Source organism: Anabrus simplex, chromosome 1 (assembly GCF_040414725.1).
Source record: "Anabrus simplex isolate iqAnaSimp1 chromosome 1, ASM4041472v1, whole genome shotgun sequence".
Lineage (NCBI taxonomy): Eukaryota > Metazoa > Arthropoda > Insecta > Orthoptera > Tettigoniidae > Anabrus > Anabrus simplex.
In genome coordinates this window covers 1,505,963,324-1,505,987,749 of record NC_090265.1, presented here as the reverse complement: position 1 = coordinate 1,505,987,749, position 24,426 = coordinate 1,505,963,324, and the positions used below count along the sequence as shown (strand labels likewise).

The 24,426-nt window shown below is 39.2% G+C and overlaps 1 protein-coding gene across 1 annotated transcript in view; it reads left to right on the top strand.

Moving 5' to 3' along the window:
• The window catches only part of LOC136858449 (chromatin assembly factor 1 subunit A-B), a 123,205-nt gene that overhangs the window by 78,962 nt on the left and 19,817 nt on the right, over positions 1–24,426 (top strand). Inside the window, exons 10-11 of the mRNA XM_067137999.2 lie at positions 11,579–11,708; positions 23,331–23,483. Coding sequence (XP_066994100.2) covers positions 11,579–11,708; positions 23,331–23,483 — 283 coding nt within the window. The remainder of the gene's footprint in view (positions 1–11,578; positions 11,709–23,330; positions 23,484–24,426) is intronic.

Genomic DNA, 24,426 nt, shown 5'->3' with positions numbered 1-24,426 from the left:
TTACGTACATTTAGTACGTGTAGAAGATATGTTAAGTACAGAACAAAAATGGCCAACTGGACACCAGTGGGATCCGAACCCACAACCTCCCGATTTTGCGTCGGTTGCTCCAGCAGTTGAGCTATGGTGGCCTAGGTCATCTTTGTTCTGTTGGAAAGTATCTAAGCTACAGGTCTCGCACTACTGCCATCACACCGTAGAGTGCGTTCAAGTCTTGTACACATACTAAATGTACGTAACATGACCTAATAGGTTGAAAGTCTGTTTCGATCACAATGTGGTCATCAAAATTCAATATTCATTGACTTGGCCCACAGCGCGTGACTTGAACGCACCCTACGGTGTGATGGCAGTAGTGCCAGACCTGTAGCTTAGATCCTTTCCAACAGAACAAGGATGACCTAGGCCACCCTAACTCAATTGGTAGAGCAACCGACGCAAAATCGGGAGGTTCTGGGTTTGGATCCCACTGGTGTCCAGTTGGCCATTTTTGTTGCGTGCTTAACATCTCTTCTACACGTACTAAATGTACGTAACACGACCTAATAGGTTGAAAGTCTGTTTCGATGACAATGCTGTCGTGAAAATTCAGTGTTCATAGTTCGTTATTCCTTCTACCATAATGCATTTAGAGCCTTCTTAGCTATTGTGTGTCCAAGATTTGTCAAGTTTTTAGTAAAATAAAATATTGTGAAAGAAATAACATACCAATATCATAAACTGTAAATGTTAGAAATTGGCTGAAGCCTTAATTTTTATTCTGCAAGATGCAAATTTATCTTTAAAATCAAGGATTTACTTCCATTAATAATCCGTGAAGTGTGTGTGTGTCACCAGATTAATTAGCTATCTCTTGTGGTACCTGCAATTATAAAAAGTAGACAGCACAACCAGTAGCTGTATACCAAGTGTTTGCTAGTGCTAAATAAGCAGTGGGGCCACCACCTGTGGAGAGAGGAGCGCTGCTAGATAGGGTAATGGCCATGAACTGAAGAAAGTCACTGAAATTCACTTTGCAACATCCGTACTCCACACTAGAGTGGCTTCAAAGGATGCCTATCTCTATATTAGGAGTACCCTAACGTAAACCTGATAGGTATTTTATTTGGGAATGACAACCTCACAAGAGAAGCTATTGTGCCACCCAACAAGAAGTCACAAAGCTTTCTGTTGTGAACAAGCAAGAGACCAAAGTAACTAGTATAGAGTGCAGTATTTTGCAATAACAACCACCCCAATCTCTACAACAGGGCTTTTATCTCTAAAATCATGGTTATTAAATTTAATGTTTACAATCATACCATGTTAAACACTGTACCTGTGAAATACGAGTACGTATATCATCTTGAATTTAGTCATATTCGCGCTTTATGCTACAGTAATTAAGGCAGTGCTATAAACAAAGTTGCATCTCTCACCATGATCAAATAAATACAACACTGTGATCATAGTAAGGAGTGCTGCATGTGTGAAGAACAGAAAAATTGAAGCCGAATAAATTACTGAATGGAAGTGGCATGTGGTGGTGCACTCAGCTGATTGTATATGAAATGAAAATCCACAGCCTTTTTCCAGTCATTCGACTGGGTCTGGAATGCAATGAATGAAGCCCCCATATAGCGGTGAGGATAGGAAATGTGCCGGCTGCTGAAGCCTGTCGCACTCCTCTGGGGCAATGATTAATGAATTACAGATGAAATGAAATGATATTGGAGAGTGTTGCTGGAATTAAATATGACAGCGAAAACCAGTACCCGGAGAAAAACCTGTCCTGACTCCACTTTGTCCAGCACAAATCTCACATGGAGCAACTGGGATTTGAACCACGGAATCCAGCGGTGAGAGGCCGGCGCGCTGCTTCCTGAGCCACGTAGGCTTGATTGTATCTGAATGAATGCAACTTGAAAATGAAGATCCTGTCGTGCAGGTTGATGCTATTGTCCTCTTAATGACAAATGTATTCTTCCATGCATCACACAGATAGTTTGTACTGGTAAAAGACATAGATGCCAAGAAGCTGACTGTACTTAGTGGTTTTTGGTTGAATGATTTTTGTGAGCAAATGTTCATCTCTGTGTCCGAAAGCTTTGGTCAACCAACTTGTGTCATTTTGGCCAGACCATGAATCCAGCAACTGACGGTACTCTCTTTAAATTCTGGTTCCAGTACTATGCACATCCAAGACAGTATGAGAGCTGATGACGTGTGTCGGAAGTATATTTGCAAAATTTACTACCTGTTTCCTGAAACCAGATGTAGAGTTTCTTTGTAAGGTATCCTGACATAGAAAACCCACTTACGGTCATACACAATTATAACATGGACCCGCAAATTCCTACAAGAGCTAAATTAACTGTAGCATTCTTGGAGTGGACTACTCCAAGTGGTGGTAGGTAACACTGTGTACACTGGTGCCGATGAAGACACAAGGTTTTTCATTACTACTGTTGAGTCGCACTCTAGAGTGTCTGTTCTTTGTACAGTCTTCCTCTTCTTCTTTTCCTACTACTTTTCCCTCACGTGGGATCGCGGGTGCAAACTGCGTGGCACGTGTGGTTTGGCCCTGTTTTACGGCCGGATGCCCTTCCTGCCGCCAACCCTTTACGGAGGGATTTAATCACTATTGCGTGTTTCTGTGGTGGTTGGTAGTTTGTTTTGTGTCAATATGAAGAGGAGAGTGTTGGGACAGACACAAACACCCAGTTCCCAAGCCAGAAGAATGAATCAGAAGCGATTAAAATCCCCGACCGTGCCGGGAATCAAACCCGTATGCCAGTATGCTGACCATTAAGCCAACTAGTTGGACTGGCAGTTCCTTGTACAGTCAGGGCAGATAAATCTTGCGGGGGCTTTGGTAGAGTTTGCTCATCCTTTTCTGATGGCCTTACTGGCATTCAGCTCATTGGACCTTTTCTTCTCTGCTGCCTGAATTCCTCTACACACAGCTTCCGCCAGGAATCTCGGTCCTTAGCAAGACTGTCCCAGCAGCCAGCAGGATCAGTGTTGTTAAGGAACAAGTCTCTCTTACATATGTCTTCGAAGCAAAGGTGGCCTCGCGCCTTAGCGTAACTCACCGTACAATAAAGCCTTTGGTATTTGCGCAGAGGATATAGATGTAGATTCCCATAGGGAACCTGAAATATTTGTCCCGAATGAGTACATATATAATACCAATATAGTTGGTCTGTTATTGGACATAATAAATTTTCCAGCTAACTCATTTGTGGTCGCCAGCGTTTTGCCCCAGTGTGCTAAATTGGGCTCATCAGTTGGTAAATAGCACACCTACCAAGACGCATGGCTAGTGCATACCATGGAGGCCACTGCATAGGCTACTTGGAGCCACCGGCAGTGCCAATGCACTATGAGAGACTTTGTCTCATTTCTAAAAATTGATGCCTGCCTGGCCATCAGATAATATAGATGGAGATTCCCATAGGGAGCCTCTACAGTATGCACTAGCCATGCGTTTTGGTAGGTGTACTATTGACCAACTGATGAGCCCAATTTAGCACACTGGGGCAAAATGCTGGCAACCAGGAATGAGTTAGCTGGAAAATTTATAATGTCCAATAATGGACCAACTATATTGGTATTATTCGTGCAGAGTCTGTGCGCTGTACTTGACCCTGCCGTCTGAGACTCCTATAGCCAAGCAGGGGACATATGCTGGAAACACTGGCATACTGTATGATTTGGGTGTTAGTCACCCTGCCTCTCGATGAAATCTAGAGGACTCTCCTAAGACAGCAGAGATGAAAGCTGTGAAGCCATTTCTCATGAAAATGAAGGTTGATATAGATTTCAATTCCCAATAACAGACGAATTATGTTGGAATAAGTAGGATTGTGTGCTGTTTATTTTTTCTTTCCCCTTTTTTTAAGAATAATATTTAATTCCCTGGCATGACCCAATACCAGATAAGGGACCATCAACACATAAGCAGGGTGCTTCAGAAAGCTCACCGTAGAAACAAAATAGCGCAAGGGGAAGGAAGGATAGGATCAGGCTGATGTGCCGATGGCTCAGTGCTCACAGGCCTGCATGATCACCAAACTACAGATAGAATTCAAAACGCACAGTGGAAGGCACAGTTCTCCGTAATAACTCTTACACTGTATACTGAGCAACCTAGAGGGTTACGAGGAAGGAAGATGGCAATATTCGATAATCACAAATGATATGAGCACCAATATATTCCCAGATAAACAGAACAGTACAAAACTAGAAATACCTGAGTTACAGTAGTTAACAAAAGGAAACAGTGGCTCATAAAATTTGGCAATGATAATTTGTTACATTTTCAAGAAAGCCTTTTGTAATAAATCATAAAAAAATGGGGTAACACTTGCAGGATTTTTTTTTTTCTAAATATATAAAACCAACTTTTATCAAAAGATTCATAAAATCATTAAATGGCCTTGCACAAATTACAAAAATATAGTCTTTTGCTGTATGTTAGAAATACATTGAGTGGCCAAAATTCATGGGAAGACACTGAATGTGATATTAGCAACGAGTTGCTCCTCTGCGAGCCCTCAAAACGGCAGCAATATGGCAAGGCATCGACTCTACAAGATGTTGGAATCATTCTGGAGGGATCTGGACCCACACTTCTTGCACTGCTACCCACAATTGGTCTTGTGTAGTTGGTGCAGGGTTTATAGGGCATACATCAGCATCAACGGCATCCCATAAATGCTTTATTGGATTAAGATTGGGGGATCTAGAGGCCCAATCCAGGTCATAACTTCACTGGAGTGCTCCTCCAACCACCTGCATGTCACCACAGAACAGTGACATGGTGCATTGTCCTATTGAAAACATGGCATCTTCATCAGGTTACTCCAGGGCCAGAAAGGGATGCAAATGGTCTGAAAGAATGTCCACATAATATGCACCTGTGAGCGCTCCCTACAGCTGGACAATGGGGCCTGATTGCAATCATGAGAACGCCACCCTGACCAGAACTGAGCTACCTCCTGCCTGGACACAACCTTGTTGACACGTAGGATCCATAGCTTCATGGGGCATACGCCACACTCTCGCTTGGCCATCAGCTCGATACAACTGAAACCGGGATTCATCGGACCCAACCACACGCTGCCACTGTTCCATGGTCCATTGCCAATGTTCGCAGGCCCATGCATGTTTTTTGTTGACTGGTGAAGCCTGCGTGGTGCAATTGCCTCCTTACAGTCCTAGTAGAAATGGGTTCCTGACTCCCATCATTCGACTGAGTGGTGATCTGACTCACAGTATCTCATCGAGCGCCCAGTATGGTTCTGCGGAGGTGACATGATTTCTGTTCGTTAAGCACCTGTGGTCTTCCCGTGCAGCGGTTTATGCAGGTGGTAAATATCCTCCCTCGACACTGTTGACTTCAGAAACCCGAATTCGTGTGTAATCTCCGCAATGCTATAACCCGTGCGTCGTGCACTGATGATCATCCCACGTTCAAAGTCGGTTAACTCGCAATGTGTTGCCATCTTCACAACACTGGTGTCTGTGACAGACTGCTCAGTTACGCCGCAGCTAGCCGCAATGCTCAGGGGTCATATACGGCACATTTTCTAATGGGACATCCCTTCCCATGACTTTTGGTCCCTCGTATATAAACCAGGAGACAGTTTTGCCTACAACATGTTAAAGAGATCTTGCAGCTTAAACTAAAGTACACAACTAATAAAATGACATAAAGACCCTTAACCCATATGCACCCACCCGCTCTTTGCTCTGACATTGCTAGGAATCCACCAACTTTTTTAGTATGCAAACTGGGTGTTGCAAGCTTTCAGTTAAAACAGTTTAGTGGGTGATCAACTGTGCGTATTATCATGGGACCTGTTTTATGTTATTGAGAAATTCCACAATATTGCTCATGACACAAAAAACAGAACAATACAGAAATATAACACATAAAAAAAATCCCTTTGAAATCTTACATTTTTTCATTAACTTACCTCACCTTGGAAGTTCTTTAGTGTATGTTATGGCCTTAATCATACGACAAGAGCCTAACATTAGCCTGATTTTGAAATAAGGAAATAATAGGAAACCAGTATGACATGAGCCTAACATTTGCCTGATTTGGAAATAAGGAACTAATGGGAAACAAATCACGAGTAAGATGAGATTCGAACCTATATCCCAAATATGAACTTACAGCCGTATGTCTCACTCGATGTATTATTATTATTCAGTCTGAGGATCAGTGGTAAAGTGTTCACATCCAGGTACCAAGATTGTAGATTCAAATCCGGCAGTCGCAATTGGATCTTGAGGGGCGGCTAAAAGTTCATTAGGCATTCCATGTCGTGCGATATTACTACGCGAAACATCTCTGGTGATATATTTCGTGTTCATTCATGCACAGGATCACTAATAACTTCTTCCTCACTAACACTGCTGAAATCAGAGCCTAAAACATCAAATATGCTTTGAATTTCGCTATAACTGAGCATTTCGTGCGAGCAAGCAACTTCCTTCTCAGCTATCCTGTCAACAACAGAATACAGATTTCTCGATCGATATTTTAATCAATTCTCTTTGCCAAAGAAGCATATCAGAGCACTCTGGTGACACTTTGAGACACCAAGAACAGATTTCAATTAGAAATATTTCCAGAAAAAGCCAACAGATGTCACAAATGTCTCCAATATGTGACCTTGCATCCCGGTGTACCAGTCCGCTTGTGGAGTCCTGGCCCAGCCGCTCGAGCGCGTACCAGTCCGCTTACGGGTGCATAGGGGTTGACAATAGGAACACACTTTTCTTAGAATTATTGTTTTCTTCGATTGAGTTTGCAGAAAGAAAATGTAGAATTGTATTTCCTCTTATAAAAACTAATATTTACACAACTATGATGTTGATAAAGACCCTTAACAGTAGGAATACATTTTTCTTGGAATTAATGTTTTCTTCGATTGAGTTTGCAGATCAGGAGAGGGTATTGTTTATTGTAATCTTTTCTTATTTTGATACATGCAGTATACAAAAGTGTATATCCTTTAGCGTATTTATGAAACACAAACAAAAAACAAAACAAAATCGGAAATAAAGCAGTGTCCGGAAAACATAAACCAATTTTAACACATAAATTATTTAGGAATTGAACAGAGAAAGAATAGCCTTGAATGAATGTTAGAAACGTTATGTTAATAAATGAAACTTTAAAACACAACAAACAAATGAAAAGAAAACACGAGACTTCTTGGACATGCCATAGAGGTCCACTGGATAATTCGGGAACGTGACCCCCTAAAGTGAGGGTCACCACAGTAGTCACCCTGAGTCCCTGCATACCACGTCCAACATCTCCAATGAATATTAATATAGTCTTTTGAGAACATACAATTTAAATAGATTATGACTGTTCATTATTTATATGATAAAAATTGGTGCCTGAGAAGCAAAAGGGCTTATGTCCATTTTGTTAATTTTACCGTATAAGCTAAAAACAGTAACTAGCTGCACATTTATGCCTCGTTGTACAAATGCAGTACAATTATAAATGTTTTATATATATTTATTCTAAATATATATTTATGTAGATGTGAAATAAATTCATATGCATAAAGTCCAATCTATATTTTCTTGGGAAAACCATGAAAATGGACATACGTCTTTTTTTTCTTAATTCCTTATTAAACTTCTGGATACTGTAAAAGTAATTTGATATGTGAATAACTGTTTGTAATAATAATTTATATCTGTTCTGTAGCTAAATGAACAAGAAAAATAGAATATAGCACACACAAAACTTTATAATAATTAACACATTAAGAAAATTTTCACAATTTTTTTTACACATTATGTTTGTTACTGAAGTTCTGTGCAAGATAGTTATTATAAATTACATTTTCACGAATGAAATATTCTCCAGATAATTTTAAAGTTTGTAGAAGTATCACTCATCGGTAGGATATTCGTCTTCTCCATGAGGGAGATCACTGTAAAATGCACTGTACTGCTGTGGAATCTGCTGAGTTAACATTTGCAGGTCCGTGTATTTTGATGAATTAATGGGTTTGGGTCCACTTTGTACGGTCAGAATTTCCTCTGGTAACAGGAGAGCATTTTTACAATGTCTTCTGATATCAGTTTCTTGAAAACAGGTGTCGTTGAAGGATGTCTTGTAGACAATAATTCCCGGTTTGTCAGCTGAAACGTCCAGTGTGTCACAGAAACTTTGCTTCTGCAAACTTAAAACATTTTTTGAGTTGTCCGCTCTAGATGCCGGTTAAGTCATACTTCAGCCGCAATCAAAATGGAGGTTGAGAAGGTGTGAGAATGAATGTAAAGGTGACCGAGATTATGGACCTATGTGGGTGTGTTCCAGAAGAGCTCTCAGTGAAACTTGGCACACACATGAGTTACCATATGGAAAAAAGAAATTCCAAAGTGTCACAGTTCAACTCGGTGACCTTGTAAACAATGGATTCAACATTGATGTTAGTCGTTTTTGTTTATATTTATATTTCACCCCCTCCCCTAAGAGTGATCGGGGTGTTTTCCTCCAACAGTATTTTTTTTCAGATAGTAAGTTATATGTGTGTACCAATAGACTACTGCATGAGGGCTATGCTGGAAGAAACACACATACATGTGTAATTTCGGTCATTTTGGACATTTTTCTTTACACCCCTTCTCCCACTAGGGGTCAGGAATGGGAGGGGATGGCATCTAAAAAAATTGAAAATAACATATACTAATGCCGAATCCATTGTTTGTTTCTTGTGGAGATGAATTGTGACGCTCTGGATACCGTTTAAATCCACATTCAGCCTCCATTGAGACAGGGTCTGAGATGGGCTTTAAATAAATAATCTAACTCTAAAAAATAACCGAGATTAGTGTTGATTCCACTGCTTTTGGGATCACAAGGCTGATTGGTGACAGTCTCAATGACAGAAAAATCCTGTAGATCGTATCTATAGTGCAACGGATAAATACACATAATTATCACTTATTATTTTTTGACAGGATCAAATACTTCTCAGAAAATTCGAGCTTCCATAAGGACAAAGTTTTAGTCAAAATGAAATAATCTAATTGAAATCACACACATCTAAATAAATTTTTAAAACTACATAATAGATTGTAAAATATCAACTAACATGTCAAATAGGAATTCTATAAAAATTCACTTCACACCTAACTGGTGATACAACTTTTAAAGTTCATCATCACAAGACACAGAAAGCATCAAACTTCTACCTACAATCAAGTCAGAAATCTTCTCTAGGACTACAAAATACCAAAAAAAGCAAAAACAATCATGTACCACACTTACTTTGTACCAATCCTCACGTACGATTTAGGGACATGTACCCTACCAAATGACGACTTCAGTAGAATCCAAGCAACTGAAGTGAGATTCATTAGAACCATGAACCAAACTACCACAAAGGACAAGATCAGAAATGAAGTGAATAGGAAAGTAGCTGGTATCGAGGTTCCTATTACCAGTGTCATAAAGAAACGCTGACTTCAGTGGTATGGGCACATAATGAGAATGAACAGGGAAAGACCTGCCAGAAAATATTATGACCTTAATCTCATAGGAAGAAGACCACAGGGAAGATCAAGAAAATGCTGGATAGAGACTGTAAGATCAGGTGTGGAGGAGAGAGGACACAAATGGATGTCCTGGAATAGAAGATGTGTGAAGACAGAAGGAGATGGCAAGCGCTTGTACACCACACCTGGGAAACTGGAGTTGAGAAATGATGATGATTATGCGACGCCAGTTCACATCTCTAATTTCAAGGTCCCCTTCAATATCTTATCTAAACATCACGAGGTCTTCCTCTTGGTTTCGTTCCAGGAACATGGTTTTCAAAGTATGTTCGGGGAGTCCTGTGAGGGTACATTCTTTTCATGTGACCATACCATTGAAATCTCTTTATTTGTAGAGTCTCCAGCAAGTTTCTTTCCAATCCAAGCTGTTGCCAGATATCCACATTCCTTATTTGATCCATTTTTGGTCTTTGTAGATAAGAATGGAGGAACTTCATTTCTGTTGCCTGAAGTTGTTGGTCCAGTAAGTGTTGCTGCTTCCAGGCCATACGTCAATATAGGTACTAGATATATTTTGTACAAGCTGATCTTGGAAACTAACAGAAATGTTTCATCCCAAAGTATTTGATGTACAGCGTGATAGAATTTGGAAGCTTTCTGTATTTTGTTGCTAATCTCTTGATGTATGGTATTGTCTGATGACAGAACACTACCTAAATACTGGAAGTTGTCTACAATATCCATCTCCTCATCTCCAATTCTTAGATGAACAGTTGGAGAGTTTCTACTCATCATCAAGCCAACTGTCTTTGTTTTGCTGATTTTGAGACCTAAGGTTGTAAAAGCTTCATGCGAGAGTTCTAGTCTAGTTTGTACTTCCGCTTCTGTCTCACCCCTTACCATTACATCATCAGCAAAAACCACGGCATTAGTAGTTGGATCCTTTCTGTTAACCGCTTTTAAAACTTCATCCATTATGATTATGAAGAGAAGTGGTCAAGAACAAGTTCCTTGCTGGACTCCACTCTTCGTTTCGAACCAACCTGACCTTTCGTCCTGGACCTGGACATTACACTTGGTTTCATCATATAATCGTTGTACTTATGCTATGATGTCATCGGGCACTTTCTTTTGTCTCAAACATTCCCATATAAGCCTGCGTGGTACATGGTCATATGCACAGTAACATTTAGTGTTCCGCCACTGGTGACGTCGCTTCCTTCGAGGTTGCCCAAGGTTAATTATGGTTCCTCATATAGCAGACTTCAATTGGTTACATTCACTCTTTTCTCCTTGCAAATGTCAGTTGTAAAGCATTTTTTATTCTCACGAAGAAACTGAGGATCTGTTCTCGATGCTGCTACATTAGAGGGTTCTTGCCATTTAGGAAGTAGCTGGTATTTATTTGTGTGAAGAAATTGTCAAAGTCTGCGTTGTTTTGAAGGGTGTACTGTATATCTTCAGCATCACTACTCACACTTCCCTCAGAAGAGCTTTCAATATCGAATTTGTGTTCTTCAATGTCACTTGGGCATTCCGAATAAATATTTACTAGCTGGCAGTCAAGATGGATAGAATCTCGATGTTCAAGGTTTTGTTTATTCAATGCTACCCTTACTTTTTGTCATTCTTCTGTTTTATTCATTTTCATAGTTTTCCAACTTCATGTTTACATTATTCAGAGAGCCATGTGGTGGGTAAGATGACTCATCCCAGATTGACTGCGTCTTTAGATCCAGACGAAATATTCAATGAGCATTCAAAAACTATCCAGGCAATGTCAGGTACTACAGCTAGTAATATATTCATTTATTGATATGCAATTTAATTACAAGGTAATTATTTTCTCCATGGGGGCTGTTTTATACATTCAGGATTGGGTTAATCACTACCCCGCCTTGGCTAACCTCTGAAAGAAACTCTGATATCATTGCTACCCAGAGAAATTATATATAAAGAATTGTCAGATGACATACCTGGAAATTGTGTAATATTTTATCACCTTTCTTCCAATGCATTGTTGTTCTTATCTTCTTGTATTCCATTCCTATTTCAGTCTCCGGAGACTATGAAGGCCAAATTGAAACTCCTTGAGATTGAGTTTCAGGAGGAAATGAAACAGAAGACAGAATGCATTAAACCAAGAGTTATTGGCTGCATATGGCTGAATAACAACACGGATCATGGTAAGCCACGCTGCTGTAGATATTGTTCCAAGATATATGCTAACTATTTTTTACTCAATAAGATGCATTATAAAATATGTAGATTCTTTTTTTATTATTCATTTTCAGTTGCATTCTTTTCAATCCATTTTAACTTTGGATTAAACTTGTAGATTTCAGCGTTATTAACTTAACACAGTGCGGACGGGACCCAAGTATACTGGTGTTTGGCTGGCCAAACTTTACTGGCGGGTCCCGAGTTAACTCATATTCGCGAGACTGGTATAGATGCGAGCTGAAGAGAAGACTAGCGGGACGTGAGGTGGGACATGGGGGAGCAGCTTTCTCTCTCTGTCGTCTCTGCTATGGCTCTTCCTAAAGTATCGTCAGCCAGCCAGCCCGCCAGCAGCCAGTCTCCCTTTGATGATACAAGTGGCCAGTCGAACAGTTCGGTAGTGTTGATCTTGTCTGTGTGTTGTAAGTGTTGAACAGCGATTTATATATTGAGGCTTAAATAACTCTGTTATAAAACATTTATGTTATTATAGTGCTACTTTGTATTACTATTATGGAACCCTGCCGGAAGAAAGGAAAGACTATCCACAGCGAAGCTAGGGAGGTTATCAGACATGTTATCCAAGAATGTGATGAAGAGGCATGAGAAGGGCAACTGAAACTTACTGAGGCAAACTAATTTGCGTGTATCTAATTACACAGGCATTTCAGTCAGCACAGCGAGTAGAATTCGCAAGGAAAGTACATCAGCTGGCGATACGTCACTACCAACACCAGGGAAGCATCGCCCACAGCCCGAAGAAAGAAAAGTGCAGTGTGATGGGTTTAATAGAGGGGTAATAAGAGGAGTAATTCAAGACTTTTATGTAGTCCAGAAGAAAGTGCCTACATGCCCCAAGCTTTTGAGTGCCATCAAGGGGAAAATCGAATTTCCGTGGGGCGTTCATACCTTGAGGCGATTTTAAGACATATGGGATTTAAGTGGAAGAAGTGTCAGAATATCGGAAAAATTTTGGTGGAGCGCCCTAACATTGTCAGTTGGTGCTGCAGGTATTTAAGAGCTATGCAGCGTTACAGAAGAGATAATCATTCCATTGTTTATATAGATGAAACCTGGGTAGATAATAATTTAACATTTAATAAGTGTTGGCAAAGTGACAATCAACCTGGTGTTATGACCAACAGAAGCTCATCGAACCGCTTAATAATTGTACACACGGGATGTGAAGATGGGTTCCTGGAAGGAGTGTTGCTTCTTTTTAAGGCCGGGAAATCGTCCGGAGATTATCATGGCCGGATGAACGCAGAGAATTTTGAGAAGTGGATTCGCAAAGCCGTAACGAGAACTGCAATTTCTTCTATTAGCAAAGAAGACAGGGAAGGATATTGTTCCCACGTTCGTAACAGTGAGGAAGAGTACTGGCAGAACGATGGACTGATGGAAGACGCGCTCAAAGAATTCATCATATCTCTGGATAGTAACTCTAATGAAACAAGTGATGACCAGTTTTCCTCGTCCAAATCTGAACTTGCTCATCCCGTAACAGACAGTGAGTGTCCCATCGAAGATGCTCTTCAAACACTTCTTCGCAGAGTTTCTGGTAATTCGTTTGTGTAGAAACGTAACTTTAAGTCCATCCCCACCATAGGAAATATTGTTTCAATGTTGTTTTAATTCATTATTTTGTGTATCACCAAGAAAAGTTACATAGGGATACAAGGATTGATGAAGCTAATTGGGCCTACTGTCTATTGTTTTAAATGTTATTTTATTTCATAGTTTTGTGTATCAAGAAAAGAGACATAGGGACACAAGAATAGATGAAGCTAATTTAGGCCTACAGTCTATTATTTTAAATGTTATTTTATTTCATGGTTTTGTGTATCATCAAGAAAAGTGACATAGGGACACAAGGATTGATGAAGCTAATTAGGCGTAAAGTCTATTGTTTTAAATGTTATTTTATTTCATAGTTTTGTGTATCAAGAAAAGTGACATATGAACACAAGGATTGATGAAGCTAATTTAGGCCTACAGTCTATTCTTTTAAATGTTATTTTATTTCATGGTTTTGTATATCGTCAAGAAGAGTGACATAGGGACACAAGGATTGATGAAGCTAATTAGGCCTACAGTATTTTAAAATATTTTGTGATTAAATAAAATTCTATAAAATTGAGTTCTTCAGTAAACTAACTCGTCGAATAATGAATCCCTCCTCTCTCACCCTTTTCAGATGGTACAGCATCGGCTTTCTGAGCTTAAGTTGGTGGGTTCGATCTCGGCTAAGTGCAATGGTATTTGAAGGTGCTGAACTACATCAGCGTCCTGTCGACAGCTTTATCGACACGTAAAATAATCCTTGTGGCACAGAATTTGTGACACACACAAGCGAGAACATTGTTATACAGAATAGTAGAATAGAATACTCCCATTCCCGAGTTTCGGATCGCCTAGCACTGGGGACAGAGTAATCATTTATTGCTATTTTTGATATGAATGCTTTTCTTGTATCTATTACTGCATTAAACATTATAATTACTCCTAATCACTATTTACACCCTATCTCTAAGTTGCAGTTTTTAAATTTTTTTCTTTTTTTTCTTTTTGTCCTAGACATTAACAGTGTTATATTGTCTAGGACAACATGTATCTTACTGGTACTCGTATTATTAATTAGTGTAGGTTTTTTAAGGGTCCAAACAGATTTCTCCTTAGCTTACAATAGACATAAATTAACTGAATGAGTGAATGACTCCATGTCTGGATGAGTTGCATGATTGGATCGTAATCATAAAATTGTTATACGCTCACATATTCAATCTGGTTCATTATTATTATTATTATTATTATTATTATTATTATTATTATTATTATTATTTTCTTCACGTAATGAACACGCCAGGGCATGTGTGTGAGAGAGAATGCATTTGTAACTCGGCACACTGACGAATGAAATTGACCTGCCTGTAGCTCGCTTCATGTAACTTACTACATATGAAGTATAGGAAATAAATATCGTCTTCTTCTAGTACTGTAACTGTCATCAGACGTTGTAATGTAAAAAAGAAAAATTATAATAATTAATACAGTATATATATATTAAAATTAAAATTTGTTTTTTCGATTTGCACCTTGAGGATGGACTCTGCCCATGATAAAATCTAATATTGAAGATGGCATAAACTCCCAGTGTCAGTGGAAAATAACCTAGATTACTATTAGTTGGAAACTGCCGTGTCTTAATATTTCGCTGGTCAGATGTAGTCTATTAATAGATGAATAATGTTACCCACCTGCGATATACAAAAATACATTGAGTGCCTTGCAGGAAGAGACCACATGAGGACACTGCGACTGCGAGGGCGAACGTTTTCAGAAACGCAAGTACATAGACAAGCTTGAGGACGAGAAGCCAGGGATGAGGGGAGAAGTGAGGGCTAACACATTCCCAGCCACATTCCTAGCGAAACTCTTCTCTTGAGCTCCCATCTATACATTTGGTGACATCTTTTGGAACTTCCAAAACTAGCTTGCAGTCAAGATTGATAGAATCTTGTGTTGAAGGTTTTGTTCATTCCATGCTACCCTTAGTTTTTGTCATTCTTTTGTTTTATGATTCATTTTCTTAGTTTTCCAACCTCATGTTTACGTCATTCAGAGAGCCATGTGGTGCGTAAGATGGCTCCCCCCAGATTGACTGCATGTTTAGATCCAGACGAAATATTTAATGAAGTGGATGCGGGTAAATATTTATTTAGAATGCCCAAGTGGCATTGAAGAACACAAGTTTGATATTGAAAGCTCTTCTGAGGAAAGTGTGAGTAGTGATGCTGAAGATGTACATCCTTCAAAACAATGTAGACTTTGACAATTTCTTCACACAAATAAATATCTGGCTACTTCCTAAATGACAAGAACCCTCTAATGTAGCAGCATCTAGAACAGATCCTCAGTTTCTTCATGAGAATAAAAAAATGCTTTACAACTGACATTTGCAAAGAGAAAAGAGTGACTGTAACCAATTGAAGTCTGCCATATGAGGAACCACAATTAACCTTGGGCAACCTCGAAGGAAGCGACGTTACCAGTGGTGGAACACTGAATGGTACTGTGCAGTCAATGAGCATATCACAGCTTGGACGAAATGGAACTCTGCTAGGGAATGGAAAAGTGGGAGGATTTCACATGCATGTGAAGAAAGTCAGGAGATCTTACAATTGGTGAAAGCTAGAAAAATTGTAAGAATAATTCAGACTATACAACACTAGAAACTTTTACCAAGCCTTCAAGGTGGAACTCTCCGGGTATAATCCACCATGCCTTCATTTCAAGAACCTGGAAGTGAAGTTGGTCACCTGTAATCACGGGAACGTGGAACTTCTGGCGGTCTACTTCGAACAGTTGCTCAGGTGTAAAGAGCCTGAGGAAAGGCTACAAGTGGAAGATCGATCAGAGATCCATCTACCATCTGAACCACTAACTTTGCAGCAAGTCACTACCGCCGTCAAACGCCTGGCACCTGGAAAAGATGGCATCATTGTGGAAGCTCAAAAAGCAGGTGGAAGTGCAATCATTGAAGCCATACACAGGATCCTGGTCGACTGCTGGGAGACCAGTAGGATACCTGATGACTGGAAAACAGTTGTCATACAGTAAACCTCGATAATTTAAAATCGGTTAATTCAAAATCCTGCTTAATTCGAAGAAACTGTCGTTTCCGGAAACATGAGGTGTGGTTTTGCATGTTATTTAAATTGTTTAATTTGAAATACGGATAATTCATAATTCGAAGACAATGTCGGTCCCATTACCGAAATTTAGACTTTTAATTCAAGACTGCCTTTACATTATATAAAAGAAAGTATTTTACAGAGTAATTTAAATCCAAAATTTCTCCGCGTCACGTTAGAACACGTCTTCCAGAACGTGCAGGGGTAGCTCTCTGCACTTTCATTCACTTCGGTGTTTACAGTGTGCTTCATAATCACTAAGTTTGAGTAAAATCTTATTTCTTTTGAATTCAGCGTTTTAAGGAAGACATTTGGCGAAAAAGCGTGGCTCATATAGCCTAATCAATTCATGCATACCGCGAAGAATATTGTCAATGCCAATAAAACAGCTTTTTTTTTTTTTTAATGCTAGGTCCAAACGGACTTGTGGTTTTAAAGGAATGAAATGCCAGGCCAGGAAATTGTACAAGGGTGGAGGTCACTGTAGCCTACTGTGTTGCAATGCAGACGGAAGCGAGAGACTTCTTCCCCTCGTAGGAAAGTTTGATAAGCCACAATGTTTTAAGGGCATCTGGTAATTTCCGAGCAAGTACAAGGAATCTAAAATGCATACACTACAGAAATCCATTGAATAAAGCATTTGCACAGGGGAGTCAGCTTAGATTTATCCTCTTCTTTGAATCAAGTTTTTTTTTTCCTTTGTTGCATGAGTTATCCAAGTGCATTATTTGAGTACTGTAAATGCACCATGTTGGATTCATTTGGAAATAGTTTTTTCCATGGCATTTGAAAGGTTTAAACTGTAAATCAAGCTTAATTGCATGCAGTAACGGGTGTTAGACTACTTTGTGACATGGCAAGGGTTGCCATTTCTGAATTATGAGTTGGAGGTTAATTCAAAATCACGTAATTTGAAGTCCTATTTTTATGTCCCAATGACTTTGAATTAATGAGGTTTTACTGTATATCCATTACACAAGAAAGGCAACCGAAATGATGTTAACAACTGCCAGCGGATATTGCTGCTGTCTGTAACTTACAAAAGTACTCTACAGGATTCTACAAGATATTGTAGGAGCCAGTGTAAATAGACGGTCAGTATCAGTGAGGATTTCTTTGAGAACACACTTGCGTCGAGCAGATCTTCAACCTTAAAACCATTTTACAACTAAAACAGGTGAGGGGCACTTACATTGTTGTGGTATTCATTGACTTCTCGATTGACTATCGCAGAGTTTTGAGATCAAAACTGGGGTATGACAAGGAGTTGGCCTCTCACCCATTTTCTTAAACCTGGTGCTGGGCAGACATAAAAGCATGGGAAAATAAAATGAGAAATCTAAGAATAAAAACAGTCACTATTGAATCCAGTACTAGAAAGATAGAAATCAGGTGTATGGCCTATGCAGATTACATCTCAATCCTAGTCAACAAATCCGACAAATCTGTCCAAGTCCTATATGAGTCGGCAGTGAAGACTGGATTGTAGATATATGACAAGACTAAGTACTTCGAGAACACCCCAGATAAACCCCTTTGATGACCATCCATGAAACGATTGGGAGAGTTGATTATTTCCGGCGTCTCATTGAAGACCTATCAGAGATCCACCTAATCCAGCCTACCAGCCGTCGTGGAATATATACAATAACAAGTGCCTTTCAAAAACTTCCAAGATCCATCACTACAGAACTGTAGTCAGGCTCCAGTTCCTATTCACGTCAAAAGACTCTTGTTAATGAACAGGAAAAGTATCATGGATGAGCTGGTAAAATTTGTAACATGTATCCTCAGGAAAATTCATGGACTCATAATACTTCCAGACTGAACCTACTGACTACAACTAAACTCTGTACTATACAGACAGTTGGAAAGGGCCGACGGTAGCATGTGGCGTAGAGGACTGAAGTTTTACGAACACCTTTCACAAATGGACAATCAACTTTCCAAGATCTTATCACTGGAAGCCTTTGGCTGAACCAAGTCCAAAAAGACTTGGATTTCACTGGAATTTCTGACGATGTCCTAGACTGCTTGAAATTGTGATGTGGTTTATTTCTGGGTCCCCGTCACTAAAAAGTACCAAGTCCTGGAAATCACTCTTACAGGAAAGAAAGCAAAAAATTATTAGCTGTGATCAAGATATATTGGGAAATAAAGCAAACCTACAAAAATAGTCATAAGTGCTCCCTAGTGGGCTTAAATCAGCAATAAACAATAGTTCATATGCTCTGTGGATACTATGAGGGGGGGAAAAAAAAGAAGATGAAAACAAATTTCCTTTATTGTTCTTCAAAATAATCAACCAACTGCTACAACATACATTTGGCAACATTCATACAGCTTGTGAAACTGTCAGGAAAGGTCTCTTTAGGAATGTATCTCAGAACACTCTCTTGGCTTGTTGTCACATCAGCAATAAAGTGTTTTGACCTTGGACTTTTGCTGGCACCTTTTTTGATCAGGTTGAAATATGGAGATTTTGTTACCAAGTGCGACCACAATCCACCCTTTCTGTGAACCATGACACTGGGCATAAGACCTATTCAATCCGGAATTGAAGTAGCAGAAGATGGAATGGCGTTAAGACATCACTGTGACCCCGTCTCATATTTGGAAACAAATCCTTTAAAATCTTTCCGTGTATTGTGTGTACCATAACCATGTGTCTCAGTAAACTAAGTACAAGCATTGGTAACACACCAGTAAGAGGGAAAGTTATATTTTCAGTGAAAAATGAATGAATTTTCATTTTCATATATTTTTAGTCTCAAAACAAAATTTTTCATCTGTATAAATTTTTCAGTGAAAAACACACAACAAAATGTTATTTTTCCCAGATTGAAATTCTTGCAGATAAGACATGTTGCTTAAATAATTCTACTGTATCACATATACATCAGGAGACCAAGAAATTGAACTTGCCAGACACTAATGTTTCTGACACCCAGAAGAAACATAATTTTTTCCAAAAAGAATCATACAGTTCAATGACTTTGATGAAGATATTGTTCATAGGATTGTTTTGGAGTTCTGTACACAGGGATTTCTCTACTCCTCCCCACATTGACAGCTTTTCTTTGACCATTTGGGAATCCCTGTTCTTCCTCTGATTAACCTTGCAACATACCAAAGATGTTTTCTATTACTATAATTAGAGCCCGGATTTCCATGCGCTATCAAATCTCAAAATGTGCATGCTTGCTAGCACTATCATATAGCAAAACATGCATGATAAATTGGAAAAGATGCATTAAAAATTCAGTTCCTTTTGAAACATTGTACAACAACCAATTTCTCCAAATTGTCTTGATTTAAGCTCATCCGTTTATCTGTCAGCACATGCTTAAGCACAGGAAATGATCTTTCTACATCACAAGAAGTGACCATTACTCCTGTTACTATTAAACAAGATATAATTTGTAATTCAAATGGTTCAACTAAACGGATAAGGAATACCAACTCCCAGATAGACTCAAGAACACTTGGTTACTATAAGGATATTGACCTAGTTAAACACCAACCACAACAATTTTAAGGCATTTTAGTTTCTTTTTTAAATGTGTAGTCAGACTTCATCAATGCTTTAGACTTAGATTTTAAATTAAGACACGCCAAATTGTATTCTTTATTATTGGTTGTATGTAAACATATATTTCCAATTAGATCATGGCTGAAGATGACCCAGTGTATGTGGGGTCGAAACTAGTACCAGTTATATAGGACAATGTATTAGGCTAATGGTAATGAATAGGTGGACCTTTCTCTACTCTTTGATAGGGAGCACTTTTTGCCAGGCAGAGAACTTCATTAAGATACATGGCCTTCACTCTTTCTGCTGTAACTAGGTTATCCTTTGATAGTTGTTCCCAAGTAATGTCTAAATCGTATGTCATTACGGAGTCTGTTTGTACGTAGAAATTTTTTTCCTCTTAGCAGCATGTAAGTTATTAGGAATGCTCTGCCATCTGCTAAATATATTTGGAAGCTGGAAAATATTTTTCTAAAAGAATTTGCTTTATGTCACACTGACACAGATAGGTCGTATGGTGACGATGAGATAGGAAAGGCCTAGGAATGGGAAGGAAGCAGCCATGGCCTTAATTAAGGTACAGCCCCCAGCATTTGCCTGGTATGAAAATGGGAAACCACAGAAAACCATCTTCAGGGCTGCCGACAGTGAGGTTCAAACCCACTATCTCCCAGATGCAAGCTCACAGCTGCGCGCCCCTAACCGCACGGCCAACTCACCTGGTGGCTAGAGAATCAAAGAGTATCTAGCAGGGAATAATATTCTTCCGTGATTAGAGGAAGTGTATACTCTCTGGCTTGACAGGTAGTAATCAAACTGCATGCAATGACGTTAGGATGAAAATTATACATCAGAATATTAATAAAAAGTTTGTCACTTATAGTGCTGACTAGCCGGGAGAGACAGAGATACACGTCAGCTGTTGCAAATGTTACGGTGGCCAGAGGCGGAGTTACAGCGAGCGGAGGATGACTGATTAATGTTAGCCATTATTGATGTTTCAATGCATTTTTTGGTACAGAAATCACTGTTGTTATTAATTGTTAACCTGGTAATACTCTTCATGCGAGTGGGAATAATAATAATAATAATAATAATAACAGCAATATTACACCAAGGTGTAATAATACCTTAATAATTAGTAGAACTTAAAAAATCAAAATAATACATGCTACCCTCAATAGAATTGTATACTACAACAGTAAAGACAAGAGTGCAAGATATAGGCTACTCCACATACACAAACCATAACACATTAAAAATGCACATAAGAAAATGTGTGAAAAGCGTTCACTTGGGAAGATTCTCAATCACTCTCGGTGTCATATTCATGGGACTCTGACTCAGAATCTTGAAGATTGACAATAAAGTGTTCCATTATGTTGTCCATTGGAATCTCCCTTGTGAAATCCTCCTCCTGTAATTTCTCTGCGTGTGGAACACAGTTACTCCACACCTCTGTTGAAATGCTGTCTATGGCCTTGCGAGTGAGCTTTTCAACATCAGTGATCTTAAAAGTCTTGTACTTATCTGCTATGTATGCCTTTACCTGAGCCCATACCGGTTCAATTGGATTGTACTGGCAATAGTAGGGCGGCAGTCGGACAACCCTATGACCTTTTTCTGTGGCGATGGAATCCAATTCATACTTTACAGACCTGCGTTTGTGTGCTTTCACAATCGTTCTGCTCGTGTTTGGGAATTTATGTGAGGAATTTTATTCGTAGTCAACCAGGATACGATGTCTGCCTTTCGTTTGCTATTGTTTGGTGCTTTTTCTAATTGAGCCAAATGAATGCTTACATTGTCCATAACAATTACTGAATGCGGCAGGATTTTAGGAAGTAACTGTTCTAGGAACCATTTTTTAAACAATGTGGAATTCATGTCCGAATGATAATCAGTGGAACTGTTTTTCGATTTGGAACGAAAAATTAATTTGCATTGCAGTACAAATCCTGTGGACGCTAATCTCACATGGCACACGATAAGCCGAGCCCCCTTACCCGCAGGAACCTTAAGTTCTCCGGTCCCGTAGTATGCCTTCCTTGTGTGATTTTGGTGTACGAAAGTCTCGTCTAAATAAAATACAGTAGAGTTACCGTCCTGTCTTATGTCATGAATAGTCCTTCTAGCTGCAGCAATATCACTGCGTTCCATTAACATCTTACGTCCATCGTTACATTTTTTAATATTTGAAACCTGTGCTCCTTAAAACTCAAAGGAGTGATGTTACCACTGAAACCCACTGCCTCTTTCATTTTCTTAAGAAGTTTCAATAATTTTGGAATTTGCCCTTCAGCGTACATGTCAAAAATTGTACGGCGCAACACGATTTTGTCGAAGTCCTCTAAATTTGTTACTGTTTTCTGGCAGCAAGGATTTTTTTTCCCTGGTGGACATAAACTTACAGTCCCTCACAATTTAATGGACGACTTTGCTTTGTTTACAATTCTTACAATTCTTTGTACTGTACGAACACTGACATCGCACGCTGCTTCTGTTAGTTCCTGCGATGTGGCACCATCACCCCAAGCATCTTATGCCTCGCCCCTCTATCGTTCCTTAACGTTTTCAAAGTACTGGTGTACTTTGAACACTACTTCACGCATTTGCTTATGCAAAACCTGTCGTTTACTTCCTACCTCTGCTTCCATGACAATCACAATCAGAAACACAATCTAGATAATTACTTTTACACTTGAAAATGTGCAAAATGCTCTCACACATCTTACTAGTTCACCCGGCAAAGCTTCACTGATTCTGATTGGCGGGAGTGTGGAGAGGTGTAGTGCTTTGACATCATTGTGTTCTGCGCACCGCCTTCCCGGCTGGTCCGCACTCCAGCAGCCTGCTAAGTGCAGAATGTATTGTGGGTCATGGTAAGCCTTCACCTGCAATTATTGGAGTGGTCATTGAGAAAACTTTGTTTGACTGCTGGAGAATGTATAATATGGTGCCAGTAAGAAAACTTATCAGTGTTTGATTTATTTGATGTGCATTCAAGTGTGTACTCTACTGGTAAGGAAAGTGATTTGATTAAAGTATTCTAATAATGTTTGACATGTTTTCATGTGTATGGTGTGAATAAATGGAAATTATACTCTATTTTCTAGTACACCATCATTAATTAGAAACCTGGAGTTAGCAGAAAGGTTTCCTGCTCCCTTGCAATTCCGAAAGGTTTCCTGCTCCCTTGCAATTCTGTTTAAGATAGGTTGTAACTGTATTTATCATGCCTTGTATAAGGGATTATAGAATTTAATTCAGAGTTGACTGGCCCTTCTCTGGTCTCAAAATGATATTTTTGAATATATAACTAGAAAAATTCATGTTGATTTAATGTCTCGTTTCTCTTACAGTTGGTTCGAGATTAATGCAACTCCTTAGTTCTCATCGAGCAGTATTTCGTGATAAACCTATAGTCACATCTGTGCCAGAATCGGAATCAAGAGACAACAGTCCACCAAAAGAGAATGTTCCAGGGCCAAAGAAAAGAAAATTTCCTGAAGAAGGTTGGTGTTTACAATATGATTTCAGCGTACTTAGTTTTGTTCTTATGTTGGTTATATTGATTATATTGATTGCATTTACAAGTTGGTCTGGAAGACTGACCTTTTTGCATGAAATGAAAGCTTTCATGATACTTAGTTTATTAGAGACTTCGCTAGATGGATCGCTATTGCTATAATATAAAGGAGGAATACTCTAAAATGTGTACATTGCTCCTGCTGCTCATCATTGCCGAGTTCACACTCCCATTTAAAAAAAAAACCACACGCAAGTCTCTCAACATGGGAGTCCTAGTTGAATCTAGGATAGGATTGCTTCCACTTACTTGTGCCAGGCTCGTCTTTCCTATGGGACCTCTAATGATCAACTTGTTCTCTTCTGACACTGACTCTATTAGGTTTAGAAAACCTACGAAATCTTTCAGTTTCACACTATTCATGACCATTATATCATTATTCTTCAAGGGGATCTTTCCCCCCTCTGATTAGAGTTAAGAAGAGGTAATTATTACTAGGAGAAGGAGTCATATGCACTAAAAAATATCCCCTGCAAAATTTGCATACAGTAGAACCTCGATTATACGTTCCCGGAAACTACGTTTTCCCGTATTATTCGTTCAAATTACGTGGTCCCGGGAGCATCCTAATTAAATTTGTGCATAATTTCATTGGAGTTGTCGAGTTGTAGGCCACGTGTTTTTTCTAGTGGTTCTGTGCTTTTCCCCCTGTCAAAGCCTTGTGTTAATAATGTACGAGACATACCGACCTGTTTTGTATGTGGTCGTTTTGCGTATTTCAGTGCATTTTTCTTCATTCCTACTTCATAATTTTAATGAGTTCAATGTGCTTCAGGGAGTTGTGTCGGTGACAGTGTCTGGTATTTTCTTTTCACATTATGGCCAAAAAACATAAACATAATCTCCAAGTGTTCAGAGATACCTATAAA